At 49.5% G+C, this 22,281-nt stretch overlaps 1 protein-coding gene and 1 long non-coding RNA gene across 3 annotated transcripts in view; one reads left to right on the top strand and one right to left on the bottom strand.

The window, feature by feature from the left end:
• Nucleotides 1–18,027, top strand: part of EPS8L2 (EPS8 signaling adaptor L2) — a 46,362-nt gene extending 28,335 nt beyond the window's left edge. The window contains exons 4-21 of the mRNA XM_014878830.2: nucleotides 1,372–1,436; nucleotides 5,291–5,452; nucleotides 5,742–5,891; nucleotides 6,014–6,093; nucleotides 6,230–6,369; nucleotides 7,753–7,832; nucleotides 8,294–8,420; nucleotides 8,764–8,852; nucleotides 10,318–10,392; nucleotides 10,945–11,093; nucleotides 11,229–11,355; nucleotides 11,715–11,830; nucleotides 13,662–13,767; nucleotides 14,516–14,623; nucleotides 15,473–15,614; nucleotides 16,693–16,876; nucleotides 17,281–17,413; nucleotides 17,762–18,027. Of these exons, the coding sequence (XP_014734316.2) occupies nucleotides 1,372–1,436; nucleotides 5,291–5,452; nucleotides 5,742–5,891; nucleotides 6,014–6,093; nucleotides 6,230–6,369; nucleotides 7,753–7,832; nucleotides 8,294–8,420; nucleotides 8,764–8,852; nucleotides 10,318–10,392; nucleotides 10,945–11,093; nucleotides 11,229–11,355; nucleotides 11,715–11,830; nucleotides 13,662–13,767; nucleotides 14,516–14,623; nucleotides 15,473–15,614; nucleotides 16,693–16,876; nucleotides 17,281–17,413; nucleotides 17,762–17,833 (2,105 nt within the window). The 3' untranslated portion in view covers nucleotides 17,834–18,027. The remainder of the gene's footprint in view (nucleotides 1–1,371; nucleotides 1,437–5,290; nucleotides 5,453–5,741; nucleotides 5,892–6,013; nucleotides 6,094–6,229; nucleotides 6,370–7,752; nucleotides 7,833–8,293; nucleotides 8,421–8,763; nucleotides 8,853–10,317; nucleotides 10,393–10,944; nucleotides 11,094–11,228; nucleotides 11,356–11,714; nucleotides 11,831–13,661; nucleotides 13,768–14,515; nucleotides 14,624–15,472; nucleotides 15,615–16,692; nucleotides 16,877–17,280; nucleotides 17,414–17,761) is intronic.
• Nucleotides 6,271–7,248, bottom strand: LOC148221707 (uncharacterized). 2 transcript variants are annotated; one of them, XR_015807555.1, is made up of 3 exons: nucleotides 7,168–7,248; nucleotides 6,747–6,832; nucleotides 6,271–6,396 (listed from the first exon to the last, which is right to left on the bottom strand). It is a non-coding gene; the product is annotated as an uncharacterized LOC148221707 (long non-coding RNA). The 2 variants fall into 2 exon arrangements; XR_015807554.1 differs by having other exon boundaries at nucleotides 6,315–6,446.
• Nucleotides 18,028–22,281: the final 4,254 nt, after the last annotated feature.

Raw genomic sequence — 22,281 nt, 5'->3', positions numbered from 1 at the left:
GCTGCTGTCTGAACAAGGCTGCAAAGGGCTAAAGGGGCCTTTGCTTCCTTGCACTCACTGAGTGCAGATGATGGGAAGTTGGGCTATGCAGAGTTCTGAGGTTTTGGCCAGTCGCCAAAACTTCCAAGGGCTTCTCTGAATATTTTCTCAGCAGTGGATACTGAGATCTTCCCTGACTGCGACATGTGCAGCTTCTGTGAGCTTGGAGAAAGGGGAAAAGGCATTGAAAGGGATATCAGAGAGTCCGAGGGCAACCAGCTGCTGCCCTGACCACTGCTACAGCTCCATGGTCTATTTTCCTACCAGGAACACAGACCTGTGCTAGCCTCCCACTGGAAACCTCATCCCCCTGGTATTCCTTCCCTCCCTCAGGGACTACCAGTTCCCAGCTCAGCTCCGCACCCTTCCTCTCAGGGCTGGAGACATTTGCCTGTCGGAATGTAAACTCCCTTTGTTTCCAGACCACCCACTTCAGCCTTTTCCACTCCCTTTGGAAAAGGAGGGGATGGGATGTCTTAAAAACCAAATCTGTCTCCATCCCACACGAATGCGGTGTTCTCATTTCCATCAGTGTCATCTATTTACATGAGAAATGCTCGGGGAGGAAATTGAGGTTACTGAGAGGAAAAAAGTGCCTCACATCAGTCCCGAATCCCTGTGGGATGCGCTGCCTGTGCCCTACCCCAGACCTTGCCCCACATTTCAAGTAGGACAGACTGCAATTAAAGCCCCCAGCAACCAGAAAGTGCCACTGAGCCTTTCCTGCCAGCCTGAGGTGGGAAGGGGCTGCGCTGCAATGTTAATTTGTTTACTCAAGGTCACTCTGGAATGGCTGAGCAGGGAGCTGGGCTGGTTGTCTGAGGTCTTTCCCCAGAACCATCCTCATTCCACCTCCGAGCTGGTGCTATTGATGTATGAGACACGGGCTCAGAGCCCTGACTCGTGTGTCCTGCCAAGCTGAAGGCACAGCCTAAAGACTGTTAGGATAAATGTTAAAAAGCTTTAGAAAGCAGCTTGAATTAGCTTCTACCCACCCTTGCCAGGCTCCAAAGAAGAGCAGTGGCATCTTTTCATGATCCTTATCGCTGGGATGTCTCCAGGTGCTCAGTACGCTCCCCAAGCCGTGGGCAGGGCTGTGCTCAGCCCAGTGCACCAAGAGGAGCTCGATTTAAAAGCTCTTGGCTGGCCAAGGAGATAGGTGAAATCGCCAAGGCAAAGCTCAAGGAAAGGCAACGCTTGCTCTGGAGAGACACCTGCTGGCAACGCCCGCGGAGCCCAGGCTGGAAACTCGGGGACTGTGAGAAAGACTGAGAGTTGTAATTCTCAGATCCAAAGAATAACAACCAATGCTTCTTTTCTTGTTTCTTACAGAACAAAGGAAAAAATACTCCAATTCCAACGTCATTATGCACGAGACTTCCCAGTACCACGTCCAGGTGAGCACACACACATGCAATGGCGTGCTAAGGGGCTGAGAGGCCAAGGTCAGTGGCAGGTGCCATTAGTGCAGTGTGTTCCCCGTGTCCTGGACCGTTAGGAGGCCAAGGGGGAGTTGGGAACCTCCTTACCATTAAAGTCTTAAGTCACTGAGTAGAGGAGAATGGAAGGAAAAAAAGATTTGAAAAAATAAATGGAATTCTGTACAAGGAAGGCAGTAATGGAGAAGGTTTTATCTTCTCCCTCTTCTGTGTCTGAAGGAGAGCAGGAAATATTGTCCCTCCTGTCACCCTGTGCTTCAAACCCTTCTGATCAGCACAGACAGGTTAAAAGCAGAATTTCCATGGTGGTTACTGGAACTCAGCTTTCCAAAAGCAGAGACCACGTAGATGATCAGCTTTCAGCTCTCCCCAGCTACTGTGTCCTTTCACATAACACAAACACCTTCATAAAGACAGGCAATAGGCCAAATCCATCTCCCACTTCCACAGACACCCACCCCAAAAAGAGAAGCCAGCCCGGCCATCCCGAGCTTGGCAATTCCTGTAACAAAACTTGGTGGTGCAGGACTCTGTGAGGACGTGGGGCCATTCATCACTGAAAACTGAGCAAGGCTAGACAGGAGAATGCTTCCTGAGGTTCATATTTAGGAGATGGGGCTCTTTAAAAGCCTACATTTAGTGCCTGTTTGGAAAGAGGTCCTGGTTTCCATCGGAGAAATCAACTCAGCAGCTCAGAAGTCACTCATGGATGCAGAGAAGGGACTTTAAACGGTGACATGTAAATGAATTCTTCATTAATTATGCCATAAGCCACCCATTTGTGAGTCTCTCCCCTGAACTTTGACCAAGGCAAGCAGGATTGTGGTGGCAGGCAGTGAGATAGAATGTAGTTTCCTCACGGGAGGCATTTTACACCCTTTGAAGTAATGTGATCAAAGTTTAATGGTGGATGGAGTCGCTGCCCATTCTAGTAAAAGCTGCTGTATTTGAATGTCCATCTGGAAGAAAAGGGGTTTTAAGGGATAAAACAAAGACACCAGCAAGCTTCTCCCTCTCAATCCACCCATATATACGGAAAATGGAAAGTAGAAAAATATTCTAATGATCGAATCAGACAAATAGCTTCCCCTCCGTGCAAGCTGACTGAACAGTAAACAGCAAAGGAATTTATGAAGCTTGTAAAGATGGTGGATAAAATAATAGAACAGATAAAAATGCCTGTCATCTTGAGTAAACACATTCTTCTCAGTGCTCTGAAAGAAGAGGGCTTGTCACCTCTGCACAGACAAACCTGACTTGGCAAATACTTTCCTACACAGTGTTTTACAATTACAGTAACATACACCCAGCGTGTTTTCATTCGTGATTGCATTGCTAATCTCAGCTTTCGGCTCACACACCTGCCAGGAGTTCTGTTTAGACAGTGCCTCACCCCATACCTTTGCTTGATGAACACAGGAATAGGGCTTGCATTGTCCTCTTCTCTGCTCCTTCCACCAGGCTTTGGGAATCATCTAACAGGAAATGGGCCACCACAAACCCTATATACCCCTAATGCCCAAGAGCATGTTTAGACACTTTCTGCCAGTCAGGTCTACCAGTGCTTTAAACCTGAGCCTTTCCCTGCATCCACCTTGTGTGGGGCCAACTGCAACACCAGTTCTTGCCTGTGCATCCTCACAACCATCCAAGGCACTGTGCTCTGAGTGCACACATCCCTCTGGGGTCCACCTGCTCTGTGTCAGACCCCAACATCCACAGCTTCTCCAAGGTTCCAGTCCCACAGCGGGACATGCTGGATCAGCATCAGCTTTTGCTGCCTCTTAATCTGCTTCCCACTTTGCATTTACCTGGGCTTTTACAGGGAGAAAGGAGTTATTTCCCAACAACTCTCTCATCCTCCTCCATGCCCCACTGATGCACATGCCAGCTGTGGACACAACCCTCTCTGGGTTACTGAATCAGCTCATGAGTACATCAGCACCAGAAAGAAGCTACTTGATGCCTAAAAAGGTTTTGTCTGATCACTGGGAGAAGGCAGGAGGATATGGGATCAAAGGGAGAAAAGCCAGGCAAAACTCATGCTGTTACTACAAATTTCCTATCAATGTAGGACTTGCTTTAAAACACCTCCCATTTTTCCAGCTTTTGCTTTGAAATCAGACTACAGGATATGTGCATCAAAGAGAAGCAAGAATTTCACTGCTGCCCTCCCCACAAACTCCGAATGCCTGGCATGACCATTTTTGGGGTGGCCACACTGCTATCCCTGGCCCCCCAGGGCAGCTCTACCTGCAGCACCTGAGTGTCTCTGCTCCAGGGGTTAATCTGCTCCTGGCTCTCCACCTTAGCCACTGCTGCTGAAGTGCTTGTTCTGTACCCTACTGAGCAAGGAAACCAGGATGAGAGTGTCATGCTGGTGGATAGGCCTTCAATATTCCAGGGACAAGAGAAAAAAACTGGGATCTGGCCCAATAAGCCTCCAAGGGTTGCAGGCCCTTGGACTGCACAGATGTCTTGGTCAGGCCAGTAACTTATCCATCTAAAAACCTCCTGCTTTTCTCTACTGGAGAAATTTGGTAATGACAGGGAAAAGCTTCAGCTGCTTTTTGACAGTCAGGCACGTTCCCCTTCCCTTCTCACTGAGAACACAGGGCAACAAAAGAACAAGCTGAAACAGAACCATTTCCTTTCCCCTCCTGAGTTTCTTTTCCTTCCCTGCTATCACCCGAACACGTGGCCTGGCTGTGCCGTCACTGCCCCAGGGACAACCACTGGGCAAACAACTTTGCTGCTGAGTCCCAGCTTCTCCTGCCTTGCAGTCCCCTCTGCTGGCAGACACAACCGGTTCTTCCATGCACAGGGAGCAGCACTTACTCACCTGGACTTCTGGAGTGGCCTTCACCCACTCTGCTGGTGGGCACACAGCATTTGGATGTGACACACATCTCCTTTCCACAGCTGCCTCCCTGCCCACAATTCCCTTCCCATGGAGCCCCAGGAGCACGCCAAAGCTGCAAGTGCTGCCCCATTACACAAACTGTGTACATACAGGTGCCAAGTGCAAGGCTTGGATCACCACATGCTTCAGGGTGCAGTTGGAGGAGGGATGGGAAAGCAGCTTGGATGGTAACGCTGTAGCTGAGCTGCTCCTGGCCCAAGTGCACACATGGGCAGCAAAGGAGGGGAGGACAGCAGGGAAGCCTGGCTGATGGGAGAAGAGCATGTGCTGGGTTTACAGGACAGGTGAAGGGAGGTAGGATAACAAGGATAACCAAGCAAAGCCACAGAGCAGGACAGAGAAAAACAGCAAAAAATCCTTTCCTACAGTCAGCATGGGACCCCACACATTGTATGGATGCCACTTGGCACAGAGGACCAACACTTGCTCATGGCTTGTGTGAGCTCTTTGCCTGGCACAAATCCCACACAAGCAGGTTTGCTACACAAGACAAGCAAAACACAAATGCTTTTATCGCTTGGCAAGCAAAGCATTAGTTTGACTGCCATAGTTCTACTTCCAAGCCAGGTTCAGAGGGACCTGGGGAGTAACTCGTGTGTGTGAAGCATTTGCCCTGCTGGATGGGGATCAGAGCTGCTGGAGTTGATGAGAGCAATATGCAAGTGGTGAAACTGGTTATGAAAATCCATTATGAAATCCAAATCTTTCACTGCCACGACCAGGCTGGTACCAACAACCAAAACTGTTTTGTGCAGCAATGCCTTCATGCCTGAGCTCTGAGAAACTACAAGCAGTAATTGAAGCCTCTAGAGATGCTTTCATCACTGATTCACACACCCCAATAAACATTTTCCACCTGTTTTTATCTCCTTTCTCTCCCCAACTTCAGCACTTGGCCACCTTCATCATGGACAAGAGTGAGTCCATCACAACAGTGGATGATGCGATCCGGAAACTCATCCTGCTCAACTCCAAAGAGAAGATCTGGACACAGGAGATGCTGCTGCAAGTGAACGACAAGTCCATCCGGCTGCTGGACTGTGAGACACAGGTACCTGGAGCCTGGGACTGGCCCCAGACTGAAGTGTGGGGTGCAGTGAGTGCCCCTTCCATTCTGCATGGGAGAGGGCAAATTCTAAGGAACACAAACAAAGGTTAATCACTACCAAACAAAACCCTCTCCTGGATTAGAGTCAGCCCTGCAGCGTAGGAACAGAATGGTTTTAGCAATGATAAACTAAGGAAGATCAGCCCAGTGAACCCAGGAGTTCCTGCACAGGACCATTCCCTCTCAGTTTAATAGTTCCCCATGGCCTGACACCTTCCCCCTTCTCTTGCAGGAGGAGCTGGAGGACTTCCCCCTGCCGACAGTGCAGCACTGCCAGACAGTGCTCAATCAGATGCGCTACTCCTCCATCCTCCTGCTCGTGTGTCAGGATTCTGAGCAGCACAAACCTGACATCCACTTCTTCAACTGTGATGAGGTGGAGGTGAGCAGAGCCCTCCTGCTTGGTGTGAAACAGAGCAAAACACTTCCTGCTGTCTGCCCTTCCCCTTTCCTCCAATCCTTCCTAAAGCCAAGCCCTTAAAAATTCTCTGTTTTATCCTTGAGGCGGAGATGGTTCATGAGGACATAGAAAGTGCCCTGGCAGACCACAAGCACGGGAAGAAGATACGGCCACAGACACTCAAGTAAGTGCTGCAGGATACAGCTGGGAACAACAACAACAATAAAACCCCTGTTTCCAGTGGTTTAGTCACACTCCAGTCTCTTGGACACTGGATCTGCAGACACTGATGGGGTTGTTCTGTGTCATTTTTCTTGTAGGGCAAACCAGGAAAAGATCAAGCAGAGACAATCCATCCTCCCTCCACCTCAAGGACCGGCTCCGATCCCGATCCAGCATGATATGCGAGGCTCAGCAATGAACAGGAACAGGGTGGCACCTCCTTCCCAGCATGATCCAGGTACTGGGAGCACTCAGGAAGTCTGTCCTGGGGATGGGAGACTAATTAATCCAGCCAGCCAACCTTCCTGAAGTGATCTGTAATGAAAATAAATTGTGTACCCACTGGGCACCTTCTGCTCAACAAATAAAAGCTCCCAGAAACTCCTTGTAACAACATCCTTATTTGGGGGATACAGAAATGCCAAAAAAGCAAAAGCCCCTCTTAAGCCATCACATGAAATTTGAACCAGGCATTAGTGATCTTAAGATGTGCAGACAAGACATTTGGTCAGAAAGAGAAATTCCTGGCTCTGCTGACTTCACAGAAGCCAAGATTTCATCCTTGAAAATTTTAATGAATTCTTGTGAAGTGTGGAAATACAGATCTGAACTTACCCCTCTATGTGCTCATTTAAAGACTGATTCCAAAACCATCCTGACTTCAGCCCATTTGAGTTGGCTTGAAAAAACTTGGTATTTTCCTTTGGAGAAAGAAGTAACAGAATTAAATTCCTAGCGACAGAAACAAGCTCTTTCTCTGACAAAAGATCAAAGTTATGAACAAACTGTAAGCATTTTTTACCCCTGCCTATCCTACCACCTTCATTTCTAGTTTGAAGGAAAACACATAATAGGATACCATAACACATCCAAAACACTCCTTTGCTGTGATGGCTTCAGAAGCCAAGCAACTGCTCTGGCTGCTGAATGGAGAACTTATTTCAGGCCTAATTCTGCATCATAAAAGGAATATCTCTGTTTCTGAGCTGAACCGTGAATAAACATCTCTATTCTGGTGAAAAGCAGCCCCTCTTACCTCTGCCCTTCCAAGGGTGCTCACATCAGCAGAGCTGGGAATTCCTCCAGGCAGGATTTCTGGCTCTGAGTGCATAGAGCCTGGCAGGAGAGCAGATGACAGGAGAAATCCTTGAGTGATACCTGTTTGCCGAGATCCCCTCTCCACAAAATGCTTTTCCTACAAAACCTGTCCCAATGGGGCACCTCATTCCCACAATTACAGATGCTCTGGACTTGTCATGGTCCTTTGCCGAAACTGCCTCCCCAGTTCTCTCACTCAGCAGATTTGCTGTGTCCTTTCCAAGCCTCTGTCCTGAGCTGACACCATTTGCTTTGCACGAGGGGCCACCCCAGTGATTGTTCCTGCTGGAATATCCCCCCTGCACTGGGCGTCTGGCTTCTGGAAGCTGGGAGGTGCCTCAGGGTTGGGTTTTTTGCAGGATGATTGGGATTTAGCACCTATTACAAACATTATTCCTGAGATGCCCTCACAACCCAGAACAAACACTCAAGCTGGGAGCTACCATCCTATGGATCCTTGCCTTTCATGGAGCCTATTTCCAACCTCTGATAGTAAACCTATTTTTCTCTCCCTTGTTTGCAGACTATGACCGACGAAGCTCTGGCTCTCACGACCATGAGGAATCCCGTGCCATGTTAGCACAGAAGATTGAAAAGGAAACGGTGGGTGACAGGGACACTGCACAGTCCATGGGCAGGAGCAGAGGCAGGGAGTAAGGGGCTTCTCCATGAGCAGACATGTAATGCATCATCTGGGCTTTTTTCCAATTGATACCTGCTATGCATAAAGATAAGGTGGCCAAAAGCAAGTCCCCATCACTGCATCAGTGACAGTGTCCTCTGACCTGAGGCAGCTCTGCTGATTCCAGCTCTCCTCCTCCCCATCCCATTTGGGTTATTTTCCAGCCGTCCATTAGCAGGGGTCACTTGTCACATTGATAAGAACAGCACACAGCCAACCCAGCAGCTCTGTGCTTGCAAAGGGATGCATTGGGCTGCATTTCATGCCTGGATTGCCCACTTGGGTGCATTCTGCCAGGTAATGCACTGTGGGATTCAGGCTCTCAGCCGTGCACAGCCCAGGCTCGCTTTCATGTTGGTCCCTTGGGTTTCTGTCCTCACAGCAAATCCTGAACTGCACCCTGGATGACATCGAAGTGTTTGTCGCCCGGCTCCAGAAGGCTGCAGAGGCATTCCGACAGCTCAACCAAAGGAAGAAAGGGAAGAAGAACAAGAAGAAAGGGCCAGCAGGTGCAGTGCAGCAGCTGGAACAAACGGGGAGCACAGGGGGGTCACGGATGAAGGCGGGGGGAACACCTCAGCTCCCGGCCCAGCAGGGCCGGATTGATTCCATGGCACAGCCACGGATCCAGGCACACCAGTTTGGGAGGTGCTGTTGTCCATGGGCACCTCTGGTAGAGCACACGGAGCCTCTGGCACACAGAGGGAGTTTCCCTTCCCCTGAGCCCCTGATTTTCAGTAGCTCTGATCTCAACACCCGTTTCTGCTGTGCGTTCTGCATGGCAGGCAGATGGAACCTTCCCAAAGAGGATGCTCTCACTAATGTTCCCTTCTCTGCCCCTTCTCCTGGCAGAGGGAATGCTGACCCTCCGAGCAAGACCCCCGAGCGAGGCAGAGTTCATCGACTGCTTCCAGAAAACCAAACTGGCTTTTAACCTCTTGGTAAGACATGGAAGAATTCCCATCCCATGCAGGGACAGGGCATTGCCCCGTGTATCCCAGCAGTGAGTGTTTATTGAGTGAAAATTGAACGGAAAACTGACAAGGGACAACAGTGTGAATTCCAGGTTCTTCAGAACTCAGGACAAATATTGTGTCAGGCTTGTGCAGTTTTCTGTTAAAACCAAAAGTAGAAGCATCAAGTGCAGGATGTGACAGAGCAGCCAGAGGGTTGCAATGTCTGGGTCTTTTCAGATCCAGGCCTAGGAAGTCTCTGCTTGACAATAACTGAAGTCTCCCATTGCCCCGATATTTCTGGCCCCTCTCTTTCTCCTCTGCCAGACCTTCTGTATTGTGGAGGGAATGAAAAGCAAGAGCATAAAGATGTTCCCAGTGCTACCAGCTCTGCTCAGTGAAACACAAGAGACCAGAAGGCTAACAAGGCAGCTGGAATCCTGTCAGTTGTGACCAAACTTGTCCAGCAAACACATCCTCCAAGCTCCTTCCTGGGCAGTTATTAATAAGGAAACCCCAGAGATTGTAAACAACCTTAATGCAAGACACCAAGCTCCAGCTTTTTCTTTGAGAAGCAAATACAGATAATTTGTGCCTGCTTGGGATCAGAAGGAGCATCTTATCTCCTGGCACGAGCCCAGGGCTGAGCGTGGAGCAGAGCTGGGACTCCGTGGTGGAGCCCTGCCACATTCCTCACCACAGGACTGCTGAGTCCCTGGGGAGTGCTCATTCACTGGGTCACCCTGCTGCCAGCAGTTGTTTCCCACTTCCCACTCCACATTAATGTTTAATCTCCAGCATTTTGAATGCTTTGCATTTCAGTAGGAGTGGGGACCCTGTCTCCCATGGCAGCAGTGCCAGGAGCCCAGGACAGGAGAAAGAGCTTGAATGGAAGCACAAACTGCAGAGGTTTCGAACCACAGCTCCGCTGATTGCTGCTACTGAAACCCAGTTCTTACAGTAAATTAATCCCAAGTTTTTGGTCCTCCATTCTGCCACAGTTCACATCAAATACCACTGGATTTGGAGCCTTCCAGTGGCCAGGGCAGTTCTGGGTGTCACAGGCAAGACCTTGGTGGAGACTTTCCCTTGTCAGCAATTGCCAAGGGACTCTCAAAACACCTATCCTGCTGTTTTCAATCATGGAACTGGTGGGATTCTCAACCCTGCAATAGGCAGAAGCAACCATAACCCTGGCCTTTCCTCACTAGGACTTTCAAAATAAACCAAGGTTTTGTGTGTCTGTTCAAATTACCTTCCAAGGCACTGATTTGACAGAGAGGGTATTCCACCACTCCTGAAATCCATCGGGAATTAGAAATAGACACAACATAAAAATGAATTATTCCTACTCCCCCATCCCTTACACTTCTCATCAGCGAGCAACACTCACCCCGTGTGACAGAAAAGAGAAGGCACGCTCAAGTTAGGGTTAAACTCTTTCTCTTTCCAGGCCAAACTGAGGAAGCACATCCAGAACCCCAGCGCTTCGGAGTTGGTGCATTTCCTATTTGGGCCACTGGAACTGGTAAATCTTATTCCCAGGTCTCATTGGGAACTCCCCTTTTATTTCTGCTTCACACTTACAAGCAGACAGATTGTGCAGAAGAGTTGGAAAACTGCTCACGTCTGCCCACAGCTTTCTCAGAACTTCCAGAAGTGATGCTGGTTGTTCCTGGCCTCTGATCCAGTTTGTAGCTTGCAATCAAACACAGCTCAGTATTAGCACTGAAAATGCTTAGAAGCAGAAATCCCAGCCTGGAGGATGAGCCAGAAAGGACACAGGAATAGCAAGATACTTTCAATTTTTTGAAGTGTCAGCTTGTGACACTTCACTTGTCTGTAGCAACAGCTCATTTACAGATCAGATCTTGCTTTGACTCCAATCCAAAAAAATACCTCATGTTCCTTTGAACTGTCCAGTCTCTTTCAAAGACTTAGGTTCATGTTTCTTGAAGTGACTAAACTGATCCAAGGATCAGCTTTGTCTTTGATTCCTGCTCCTCTGTGTGTCCCTGGTTTGCATTTTGACAGTTTCTTGCAAGTTCTCTCCTCTTTGTGTGGTTTGTGTGTGACCCAGATCATCAATAGCTGTGGTGGCCCCGAGCTGGCCCGGTCTGTCCTCAGCCCACTGCTTTCTAAAGATGCCACCGATTTCCTGAGAGGACACCTGACACCCAAAGAGATAAACCTCTGGGATTCTCTGGGGGAGACATGGACCAGATCCAGGTGAGGACAGAGCTGCCATCTCCCCAGGCAGAGGGGATGCTTGGATGCCCTGATGCTCCCGCTTCTCCTTGGAGGGGATGTCTCTCAAAGACATTCCTTGTGAATGTCACCTCATATTCCCACTTTGTGTCCTAGAGCTGAGTGGCCCCGAGACGCGAACATCCCCACCTACATCCCCAAATTCCGCAACGGCTGGGAACCACCTACAGAAATCTTCCGTGGAGCTCCCTGGGAAATCGACATTGGACACTTGCAAGAGGAGGTTAGTCCAGTGTCCCAGAGGATCCTCTCTTCCCTCTCCTTCCCCCTTTTCTAGAGAGATGGAGCTGCAGGGGGTGTGGTGCTGTGCAACAAGTAGTTGGCTCAAAACTTACTTGGATCTGGTCGCTCCAGTTAAACAGGGAAAGCAAATGAGGCTGGAAAAGGGCAACAATAATCAGCCTCTCCTGATTCAAGGCAACAGGACCCTACAATGTCACTGAGCTCCAGGGACACAGGCTTCCCTGAAGAATGTCTTGACCAAAAGCTGCCAAGCCATGACTCCTCTCCCACTCTCCCTCTCCTTTTCTCCAATCAGCTTTCCCCTTCCTGGTAACACTGACCCCACGTCTGCCTTTCCAGCTCTCCTCAGCCAATGGATATCCTTACCGGAACTCCTCGGTCAAGCGTGGCCAGACGGCTGACCCGACACAGGCTGGGGATGCCTTCAAACAGAATGTCACTCCACATGGAAACAGGTAATGGATCTGCACCCCCAGAGCTTCAGCTTGGAACCTCATGAACACACACAGACACATATGGTGACACTGGGAAGTCTGGGCATCCTGGACACAACTCCCTGCCACTATTAATAACCACCAAGAGAAGATAAAGATCAGCTGAGGGATTATTCCCGTGAGCACTGTCTGCTGTTTAACCCCCAGAAGCTCTGCAAGGAAAGGAATCCCAGGTGTTTTCCACCACAGGAGGCAAAAATATAGGCTGGCTTCATCAGTCCATCCATAGGTCTTGTTTCCCAATATCAGCCCACCAAAGTGACCCTTAAGGATCAGGTGCCAAAGATGCTGCACGGTGCTTTGGCTCTCCAAATGTGCAGAGACGTTGGAATCATGGAATTACAGAATGGATTGGGTGGGATGAGACCTTAAAGATTACCCAGTTCCAACCCTCTGCCATGGCTAGGGACACCTTCCACTATCCCAGATTGCTCCAGGCTCTGTCCAACCTGGCCTTGAAAACTTCTGGGATGGGGCAGCCAGAGCTTCTCTGGGCAAATTGTGCCAGGACCTCCCCACCCTCACAGGGAAGAATTTCTTCCCAATATCCCATCTAAACCCACCCTCTGGCAGTTGGGAAGCCATTGCCCCTTGTCCTGTCACTCCAGGCTCCTCCCCAGAGTCCCTCTCCAGCTCTCTTGGAGCCCCTTTAGGCATTGGAAAAGGCTCTAAGGGCTCCCTGGAGCTTTCTCTTCTCCAGGTTGAACATTCCCAGCTCTCTCACCCTGTCTGTGTAATGCTCCAGCCCTTGGAGCACTTCCTGGCCCTTCCTGGCCTCCTCCGGACACCCCTAGGATCTCTCCATTCATGCCAAAGCCACCACAGGTTGCACAGACAGGAGGAATCTGCCCTAAGAGAAGGGCACACACAGACCTTGCCCTTTTGTAAACACAGGGCCAAGGAAGAGCAGTCCAAGCTCCCAGTGCTGCTGGAAAACATTTCAGCTGAGGAAGGAGCTTTGTTTCACTGGAGACAGCATCTCCCCCTTGGCTTTAGACACAGCCAAAGGCAAACCACTGATGAGAGGCTGAATAAAACAATATATTCCAGCTCTGTCCACCTCAGCCCTAGGGAACTGACAGGGTGCAGGGTTCAGACAACTCTTCTTAATGAGACAGAATTCTAGAAAAATGGGGAAAAACCCCTCCCCTTTCTTCAGAAGTCTTGGAAAGTTCACTCCCAAACCTAGAACCAATCAGGCCATCCTTCTGCCTCAGGGAAAGATGTCTCTTCCACCTTTTAACAGTTCCAATGCTCACTTTCCAGTTACTCCATTGTACAAAACCTTCATCAAAGTACTTCTAGTTCAGAGTTTAGAGGCTCCATCTCCTTCCTTGTTTACATGAGCTCACACCTTGGAAATTGTCACATCTCCAAATGCCACCAAACTCTTCCCGAATTCCACATCAGACCTCTGCCGTGATTTGACACATCACTTTGCAGGGATTTGAGTCAAGTTTTCAGCTGACCATCCACTTTTCTGTCGCCAGCTCTAGTCTGGGAAGAGACCCCTCACGCCAAACTGTTTTTCAATGGTTTTCTGTTCTAATCTAAAAGATTTATAAGCTTTACTCTGAGACTTCAAATCCAAAGCAAAATACCTTAAATCCAATTATATCAGCAAAACAACTTATTTTTCTCATTCATCTTATCACTGGTCCTGGTAGGAATGGGGAAATGATGCAATGTGGAACAGGGAAAGAATTACGATAATTTCTCTGCTCCAATTCCAATTTTCTTAGTCTTGTAATTGGATGGGCCTCCACTAACACTCCAGTTTTTCCTCCTGCAGGAATTTCGAGGCTCAGGGAGTGCCCAGGAGATTTGCCAAAATCCGCTACGATTTCACCGCGCGAAACGCCAACGAGCTCTCGGTGCTCAAGGATGAAATCCTGGAGGTACGTGAGCACTTCTGGGAAAAGGTGTGTCCCCTCCCCTTCCCAGGGCAGGAGAGAGCTCAGGATACCAGCAAGCACCAACTCTGTTTTCCCTGGTGGTGTCTGAGCAGTGACACGGAGCTTTGCTCAAATCCAAAGCTGGAGCAGGCTGCCTGTGCTGTGCTGTGTCACTTCCTCAAACACATTGGTCCCACCTTAACCACAGTGAGGAGGGAGGACAACTCCCTGTCCTGCCCTGCTCGTCCACTGCTGGGTCTGTGTTCCCTATTACCACTTCTCCCTCCACGAGGAATTGTTTTCTCTGAAAAACACCTTTTTCATAACCTTTCTCTTCCTACAGCTGGAGAATGTGGGACATGACTTGGGCTAACACCAATCTGTGACCTGGGGAAAAGGTTTCTGTGCAAAATGTAGCTTTTTACTTATTTATTTATCTGTTTTATCACAAAAAGACAACAGAAACTCAGTCATTGGAAAAAAAAAAAAAAAGATCTGGAGAAACGGGACATTATGTAGCAACTGTGAGTTCATCAGCACCCAGATGTGCTCTCCTGTTCATCTTTACGATAAATTCTGATGCCTTCCAGGAAAAGTTTCAATCCTGGATTGCATCTGAGAGCAGCAGATCTATTCAGAGTTCCTGGCCTCAGTGATGTCATTCTGGGTGGTCCATCCCCACTGTATGCTGGTTGTGTCTGCCTGAAATCCCATGTTCCCACTAGCAGATTTATTTTTGTCCCTCTCTCAGGTGTTGGAAGATAATAAGCAATGGTGGAAGTTGCTCAACCGGAGTGGGCAGGCTGGTTACGTTCCATACAATATCCTGGATGTGGTGAAACTGGAAGAGCTCGAACAGGTCTGTAGTGAGGTGGTACCTGACTGGTACCAGCTGCAGGGCACAATCTGCCTCTAGGAATAATCTTGTCATTACACTTCCCTGGATTTCTTAGGATACTATGCACAAGTCAGGATGAACCCTCAGAAGCAGACAAAGTCAGGAGATTACTAAGTCTCCTATGATAAAACTCCCATTTTGCCACTATTGCATTCCCAAATAAGGCCTTTCATTCTCATTTGTGCAGCAGCCTCCTGTTCTCCATATTTTTCCATGTCAAGATTTTTGTTGGGGGTTAAATTAAAGATGGACACTTCCCTCACCCAGTTCAGTTCAGCAGCAGGAACACGTCACTGGAGGCAGATGGAAACGCCATTAAGTGAATACTGAAACTTGCACTACAGAAATGGGGAGCTGGAGTGTTCTAAACACCCTAGGGAAGCATGGAATTGCTTCCCTATTTTGTTATTGCAGAGTTTGGATGAAGCCTGAGGGGGCCCAGCAGGCTTCTGGATAAATCCTTGCTGGTTTAATTGAAATGTCAAAAAACTTTCCAGTCTGCTCCAGGCCCTTGGCAGTGGTCACGCTTCACATCCCAGCTATAGAGCAGTGAGGCTTTGCCTTCCAATGGGATTGAATATGTTTGGCATCTCTAGGAATTCCCTTGTGCGAACTTCAGACTTTGCTTTGGCTTCTTAATTCCCAGAAATTAACTTCTTCCATGCAGCTCTATGTGAGGTCTCACCAGCCCCACATCAGCACAAGGACAACACGGCAGTTTGTCCATCCATGGGTGTGAGGTGAAAATTTTAAGAAAATGAAAAACGGCAGAAAAAAATTCTTAATTTTTTTTTTCCCATTTCTAACCAGTCTAACCAGAGGTACAAAGGAGACCTGAGCCCCAGGGGCTATGGCCCATCCAGTCCAACTCACAAGATGCCTGCCAGCTACGCTGGGGATAAGTGGGGCAGTGAGATGTTATCACGCAACTCTCCACAGGACGCCAAAGAACGTACGTGTGTGTGCCACTCTGTGTCCCATGCTGGGATCCCCTGGGTTTGGGTGCTCCAGAGGGGTCCCCTGCACCTTTCAGTGATCAGAAATAGAACAGCACCGAGTCTGGAGGCCATTCCAGGTAGGACAGGAGCCAAGAGAGCAGCCCTGGAACTTGTGGCACCTCCCAGGCTCTTGGGCATCCCGAGACGAGCAGGGCAATAAATGATCACCTCACTCCTCCTTCCTCCAGCTTGACCTTCCTCCTCCTCCCAAGGAGAGAGTTCCCTTTCTCTTTCAAAACATTTAAGTGTGTCTAAGAAACAGCTCAGGTCAGTCCCTTTCCTGTCCTTTTGCTCATATCCTACCACACACGTGGCACCTGCCTGGCTGGTTCCTTCATGTGGTTCCACAGAATTCCCAGCCAAAAGGGAGATCCACATCTCTCCCTCACCCTGCACGTGTTGCAGTGGTCACAGAGCAGGAGAGAGCAGGGGCCCTGCTCGCCTCACCCCTTATCCCACTCTGTCCACTCCTGGAAGCAGGAGCCCTTTTGGGACAGTGGAAAGCCCCACAATAAAAGGGCACGAATCTGTTCATAACACTGAGTTATTCTCCACAGTCCTCAGGCGTTTCATGGGGAAAGTGACACTGGATGAAGTGTCACTGCAGTTTCCATAGAATCACAGGATGGCCCGGGCTGGAAGGGACCTTCAAGCTCATCTCGTCATGAGTGTGTGGCTCACTCCCAGTTTGTGCTTCCTGCCACTTCTGTTCTGCTGCAGAGCAAAACCTGGAGCTTGGGATCAGCAAATTACTGACTAGAAGTAGCAGAGAGGACTGAAAAGGTCTCAATCCCAAATCTCCAACTGTAGATTCTTACAGATCTGTCCTTCCACATCAGGCAACAGCCAATGGGTGATGGGAGAAAAATAAATGGCAACACAGGGGCACAGGAAAAAGGGAACCACTTTTCTGGGCTGAATTTAAATAAAAATGCTGAGCCACACCCCCTTTTCCCTTACAATTTCCCCACAAACACATTTAATGGGATTTGTGACTGAAGACTTGATTTCATTCCCTACCTGTTTCTACAGAACTTATTCACCAAATGGATGAGCTGAACGACGAGCTGCTAAAGAAGATCACAAACAATAAAATTCAGCCTCCCCACAGGAATTTCAAAGTGGAAAAGCCTCAGGAAGTTTTTGTGCCCCTCACCTTTGAATCCAGCACTGAAGAAGTCAAAGCCTGGCTAGAGGCCAAATCATTCAGCAAAGAGTAAGATTTGCTCTGTTGCCACCTGGAATTCTTGTCCTTCCCTGGAGAAGGAGCAGGGGAGGCTGCTGGCACCACCTCACCTGGGACAAGCCACTGGGATTTTCTTACAAAGCCTGTGTTGCAAATTAGATTTCAACCCTATTCAACCCAGGCTCTATAACCAGGATGTTCAGAGCCCAAACTCACTCCCTTCTCTCTTATAAACATTTTCTTGGAGAAAAATAATTAAGGAACTAAAGCCACGGCCTGAAATGCCACTGGAATCACAGCTGCCACCCTGGCACAGCCCCAGGGCCCTGTGATCTGATCCCAGTGCAGCTCCCAGCCCTCATCTCCCACTCCTCACCTCTGTCACAAGCTCACATACAGCACAACCATCATCTCCCCACTTTGTGTCTCCCCAGGACCGTGGAACACCTGGGCATCCTCACCGGAGCTCAGCTCTTCTCCCTCAACAGAGAGGAGCTGAAGAAGGTGTGTGGTGATGAGGGAAACAGAGTCTACAGCAAGATCACGGTGGAGAAAAACCAGCTGGAGGTAAGTGTTTTTCTGGATAATTCCTGCTGGAATAGGGGGCTGTACCAGCACTGTCAGATAGCTCATTAAATAGAAACATATTTTAAGAAATACAATTGAAAAAAAAAAAACCCTCAATGCAACCAAAACCCACACCAGCAATAAAACACACCTAAAAATTCTGAAATGTCTTTTAAGCAAAAAGCCCCCAAATGTATAAGATCCTCCTGTTTCCACTAATTAATCTGCTTTTTACTGATATCACCTATCTCTTTGAAACTAGTTCTACTCCTGCAGCATTCATTAAATACTGTAATTAATTACAGCTTGAAGTTCAGATCCAAACTTCCTGTTTTGTTTCCATTCCAGAAAAGCAGAGGACAGTCAGAGCTCCAAGAAATCATGAAGCGCCGCCAGGAAAGGATTGATTCTGCTAATTAAAGTCTCTCTGCTTTATTTCAGCTCTTAGCCCTAAGTAGTGCAGAAAAAAAGGGAATGAAAGCAATGACTCCCGGCCCAGGCCGGAGGCAGCAGAACTCCCCTTGGGGTCCAGCTGCCATCAGAGTGACAATTCCTTGAACACTCTTGGGAAGGGTTGACAATAAGACCATGTCCCACTGGGAAAGGTGTTTTAATTTTGCATGAAGTATTTTTTTTATAACTATATATTTTATACTGGAATTTTCCGTGCATGCTATCGGAGCAGGATTCACAAGGGGCTGGATGTACAAGGGCTGGACTCAAGCAAACAAAGACCTCCAGAGCTTTTCTCCGAGGGCTGTCCCTGCTCCCCCCCTCGCTGGCAGAGCAGGTGTGGCACACAGCAAGGAGAGGCAGCCTCAAGCCTGGAGCCTGCACCATGGGAATAAGGCTTTGGAACCTTGCACTGGTTTGGGTTTCAGGAAAGGACATTAAGCTCATCCCGTTCCACCCCCCATCATGGGCAGGGACACTTCCCACAAGCCCAAGTTGTTCCAAATCCTGTCCAGCCTAGCCTTGGACACTTCCCAGGATGGGAACCTAAGGCAGCCCCATTTCCATTTCCTCCTCAGTGCAAGTGTCCCCTGCAGCCCATGAGCACAGGCCTGGTGACAACTCCCTGTCCTCCTGCTGTCCCCCTGTGCCCCCTCATTAGACAAGGCTAGAATGGCAACACACATTCCCAAAGTCTGGCTGCTTCCTTAAATCCACAGACCAGTTAGTGCTGTCTCTGAGCACCTGAAATGAGCTCTCAGTGCATAGAAACGAGCAGGAGTGACAAACAAAGGGATCTGAATGTGGAAATAGGTGAGTTCCACCTGCAGAGGCCGGGGCTCAGGGCAGCTGTGCAGCCCTTCCCTGGGGCACTGATCCTGCACTGGAATGTTGTGGTGTTCCAAACCTGGCCTCAAACCAGGAGAAGATAAGCCCTGAACATTTGCTCCCGACCCAGGCACACCCACAGCCCTTCCCAGGGTGTTGGTCACTCGCCCCCACCTTCATGTTTTCACTGCAAAAAGTCAGCTCAAACAATTCCCAAATAGCTGAAACCCCAAAGCACACTGGGAAAGGCAGGTTTAACTCCAAATAAATGGGCATAGGGAAAAAATAATCTAATTTAGCACAGGATGTTGCTTTTGACTTCCTGTTTTCCTTCATAAAGTTATGTGCATTTGTATATAACAATGCGTAAACAGGGGTGAGGAAAATCTCTCTCCCTAGAGGCAGAATTTGTGATTATGCTTCCAAAATTTACTCACAATCTCCAAACTCAAGCAAGCAGCATAGCTCCTGTCCACAGCAAGTCCAGCACATTGCATTTCTATCTCTAACTGACAGACCAACCTGATTGCAAAGCAGTGAAGCAAACACAGCTCCAGAGCTGCCCACAGCCCAGGGACAGTTGGGTTTTCTCTCTCAGCACGTGCTGAGTCTTTGCCCAAATTTGTGCCTGTCCTTGCACATTTAATGGAAAAAGCTTTAAAACAGCATCTGGGGAACTCGTGTCTAAATCTGAGAACACCAGTGCACCTCAGTTTTGGCTTTATTCTTACGTGTCTCCAATGGATAATCTCTTTTCTTCACTTGGAAGAGGACACTGCTGGCACCAGCAGAATTAGGGTGCAGGCAGGGGAGGATCCTGGGTTTAGTCACAGCCCTGCTGAGATCTGAGAAGGGCACTCACCTTGTCAGGGAGGGATGAAGAGGACAATCCTCCTGAGAAGCCCTGGCTCTGGATTAGGGTGGAGAAGGGAAGCAGGATGGCAAGCACAGAAGGTGAAAAAGTATCTAAAATGAAAATAAAAACAAATGTTGAGTTAGGAAACACACCACCTTCTAGTCCTGGGGTGTAGAAGAGAGCAAATCACAGGGAATTACAGTTATCTGGGATTTTAACAGGAGTGTACACGACAGCTCTGTAAAGCTGGGAGCCACAGGAACACTTCCTAAAACAAATATCTCAGCAGACCTTACTGCAGAGGTCACTTTCACAAACTTCCACTTGACTGAGCTGTGCATCTGTTCTGTTTGTACTGCCTGCAGACACTGCTATAAAGTACTGTACATTGATGTACCTGAGCGAAGGAGACAATGATATAACCATGCACTGTACAAGAGTTATTAAAATAGTTAAGTTATACTTATAAATCCATCTCTGTCTCTTTCATTGGGTTTTCATAATGGTTTGTCATGAGAGTCTCAGAAACTGAGGGAAATGTCTGAAACCACAGGTTTCCTTTTGGGTTTGGGGAGTGACATTGAACAGGAAGGGTGGTATGGCCTGGATAGCTGCGTTTTAAAAACAGGGGCAAAGCATGAGAGGGCTGTACAAAAGCACATTTATGCCTATCTGGAAGGAGAATGACTTAGGCAGCCGTCCTAAGTGGAACAATACAGAAAGTGGGAACAGAATAAACCCCTGACTCAGGGGCTGTTACACAGATTCTCCAACAATTCCAGCCAAGAGCCATCCTTGGTTTTAGGAGGCAAAAGTTTGTTGTCTCTTTTCCCTAATAATTAAGTTACTCAGTTGAAATAACTGGTAATGCCTTTTGTAGATGTTTAGGGGAGCTCAATTTCCAAGTGGGCCCACAGTAACAAGATCTACAGCCCAAATAAAGTTTAGGTGAACCAAGAGCCCAAAGCACCTGCCCTGCAGGGTCGGGGGCTCTCTCAGCGGCTGGAGCTGTACCCCACAAGCCATTCCGACTCTTGCCGTGACGGCAGGGGAGGGAGCACAGAGCGCTGAGCTCCTGCCGCGGGGCAGGACCGGCGCGGCTCCGAGCCTCCCCTCACGGCCGCCTCCCCTCACGGCCGCCTCCCCTCACGGCCGCCTCCCCTCACGGCCGCCTCCCCTCAAGGCCGCCTCCCCTCACGGCCGCCTCCCCTCAGGCCCTGCCTGCCGCCATCCTGCGGCACCGGCGGCGCCCGGGCCCTGCGGCCGTGAGGGACGGGTGGCTCGGGGACGGGTCGGGCGCCGTGCCGGCCGAGGGGAAGATCCCCGGGTGGTTCTGCAGACCGGAGATCCCGGGGCCGGGAGATCCCAGAGCCAAGAGCCCCAGGACGCGCTGTGATGGGGATGTCAGGGTCGCCAAGGTGACCACCCGCCCCGACGACTGTGCCACCAAAGGCTGAAGTGCCTTCGTGAAAGGTGACCAGCCAACAAATGACTGAGATGTGAGATGGGAAGGCCAGGGAGAAGGGAGGGGCCATTGGAGCCCTTCTGGGAACCCCCAGCCTCACTGCCAGCGAGCATGACCCTGTCAGTGCCTGCAGCCCCCACTCCAATTCCTGTCACTTGGTGGGTGGCTCCTGATATGGCACTTGGGGACATGGGCCCTGACAGTGCTGGGGTAGCAGTTGGACCCGATGGTCCACAGGAACACCTGGACAGGTCCTGGCAGGGGCACAGCATGGCCACCATGTCCTGCAGCACAGCTTCTTTAGCTTCAGGCTTTCTGTTTTGTGGTACAGATTCACTGGAATTTAACCTCCTAAAAATCATTTGGCAAGACTTAACATTAACCAGGAGTTCCAGGGCACCATGTGTGTGTGATCTTAGACAGTTTAACTGAGGTTTGAGGGAGAAAAACTGCTTAAAGGTGTGAGCAACCTCACACCTAAAGGTGTGTACAACCTTGTCAGGATTGAGGGCAGCAGATCAGGTACGTTGATAAATATTAGAGAAATTATTTACTTGAATTAATAACAAGGACTAAAAGACCTTAATTAATCACTCCTAAACACAGGAGCTATAAGTGCTGGTGCAGGGCACCCTGTTTGAAGGAATATTGCAGCAATGACATTCAAGGCAGCAACACCAATTACCAGGACAAATTGCTACTGACCCAGAACAACAGGGAGGGGAAAATCTCCATGTCTGCCCAGAGCAGTGACCTCAGGGAGTCTCTGCCCCAGAGAGGCTCTACAGACAGCTCTCCATGCCGTGACATAGTGCCCTTGACTGACACCAACATGACTAGGAAATGTTGTTTGTGTTATTCTCTCGATCATTTTCTGTTTTCATGTCTTCCCCGGGCCAGGGCGATGAAAGGTCTCCCCGAAGGCCTGACACATCAGCCGTTCCCGACGCTTATCGGGGCGAACGCGGCGGTGCAGCCTCAGCGCCATCACCTTCGGGGTTCGGGTTCGGCGGGCGCCCGAAGAGCCCCCTCAGAGCCGGGCCCGCTCAGGGGGCCTCTCGCCTCAGCAACCGCACACAGGCTGCCTCGCCACTGCCTGCCGACCGCCTCCCGCTTGCCCGCGACGCCTCTGACCCAACGCCCACGTCCCCACCGGGAAACGCCGCGGAAGATCGCGCTGCAAGCGCGGGGGCGGGATCACAGTGGTGATTGTGGCCGGATTCAGGCACCCAAAGGGACATCTTTCTGGGGATAGGAGTCCTTCAT

Source organism: Sturnus vulgaris, chromosome 18 (genome assembly GCF_052056855.1).
Source record: "Sturnus vulgaris isolate bStuVul1 chromosome 18, bStuVul1.hap1, whole genome shotgun sequence".
Lineage (NCBI taxonomy): Eukaryota > Metazoa > Chordata > Aves > Passeriformes > Sturnidae > Sturnus > Sturnus vulgaris.
This window is presented reverse-complemented; position numbering and strand designations above follow the sequence as displayed.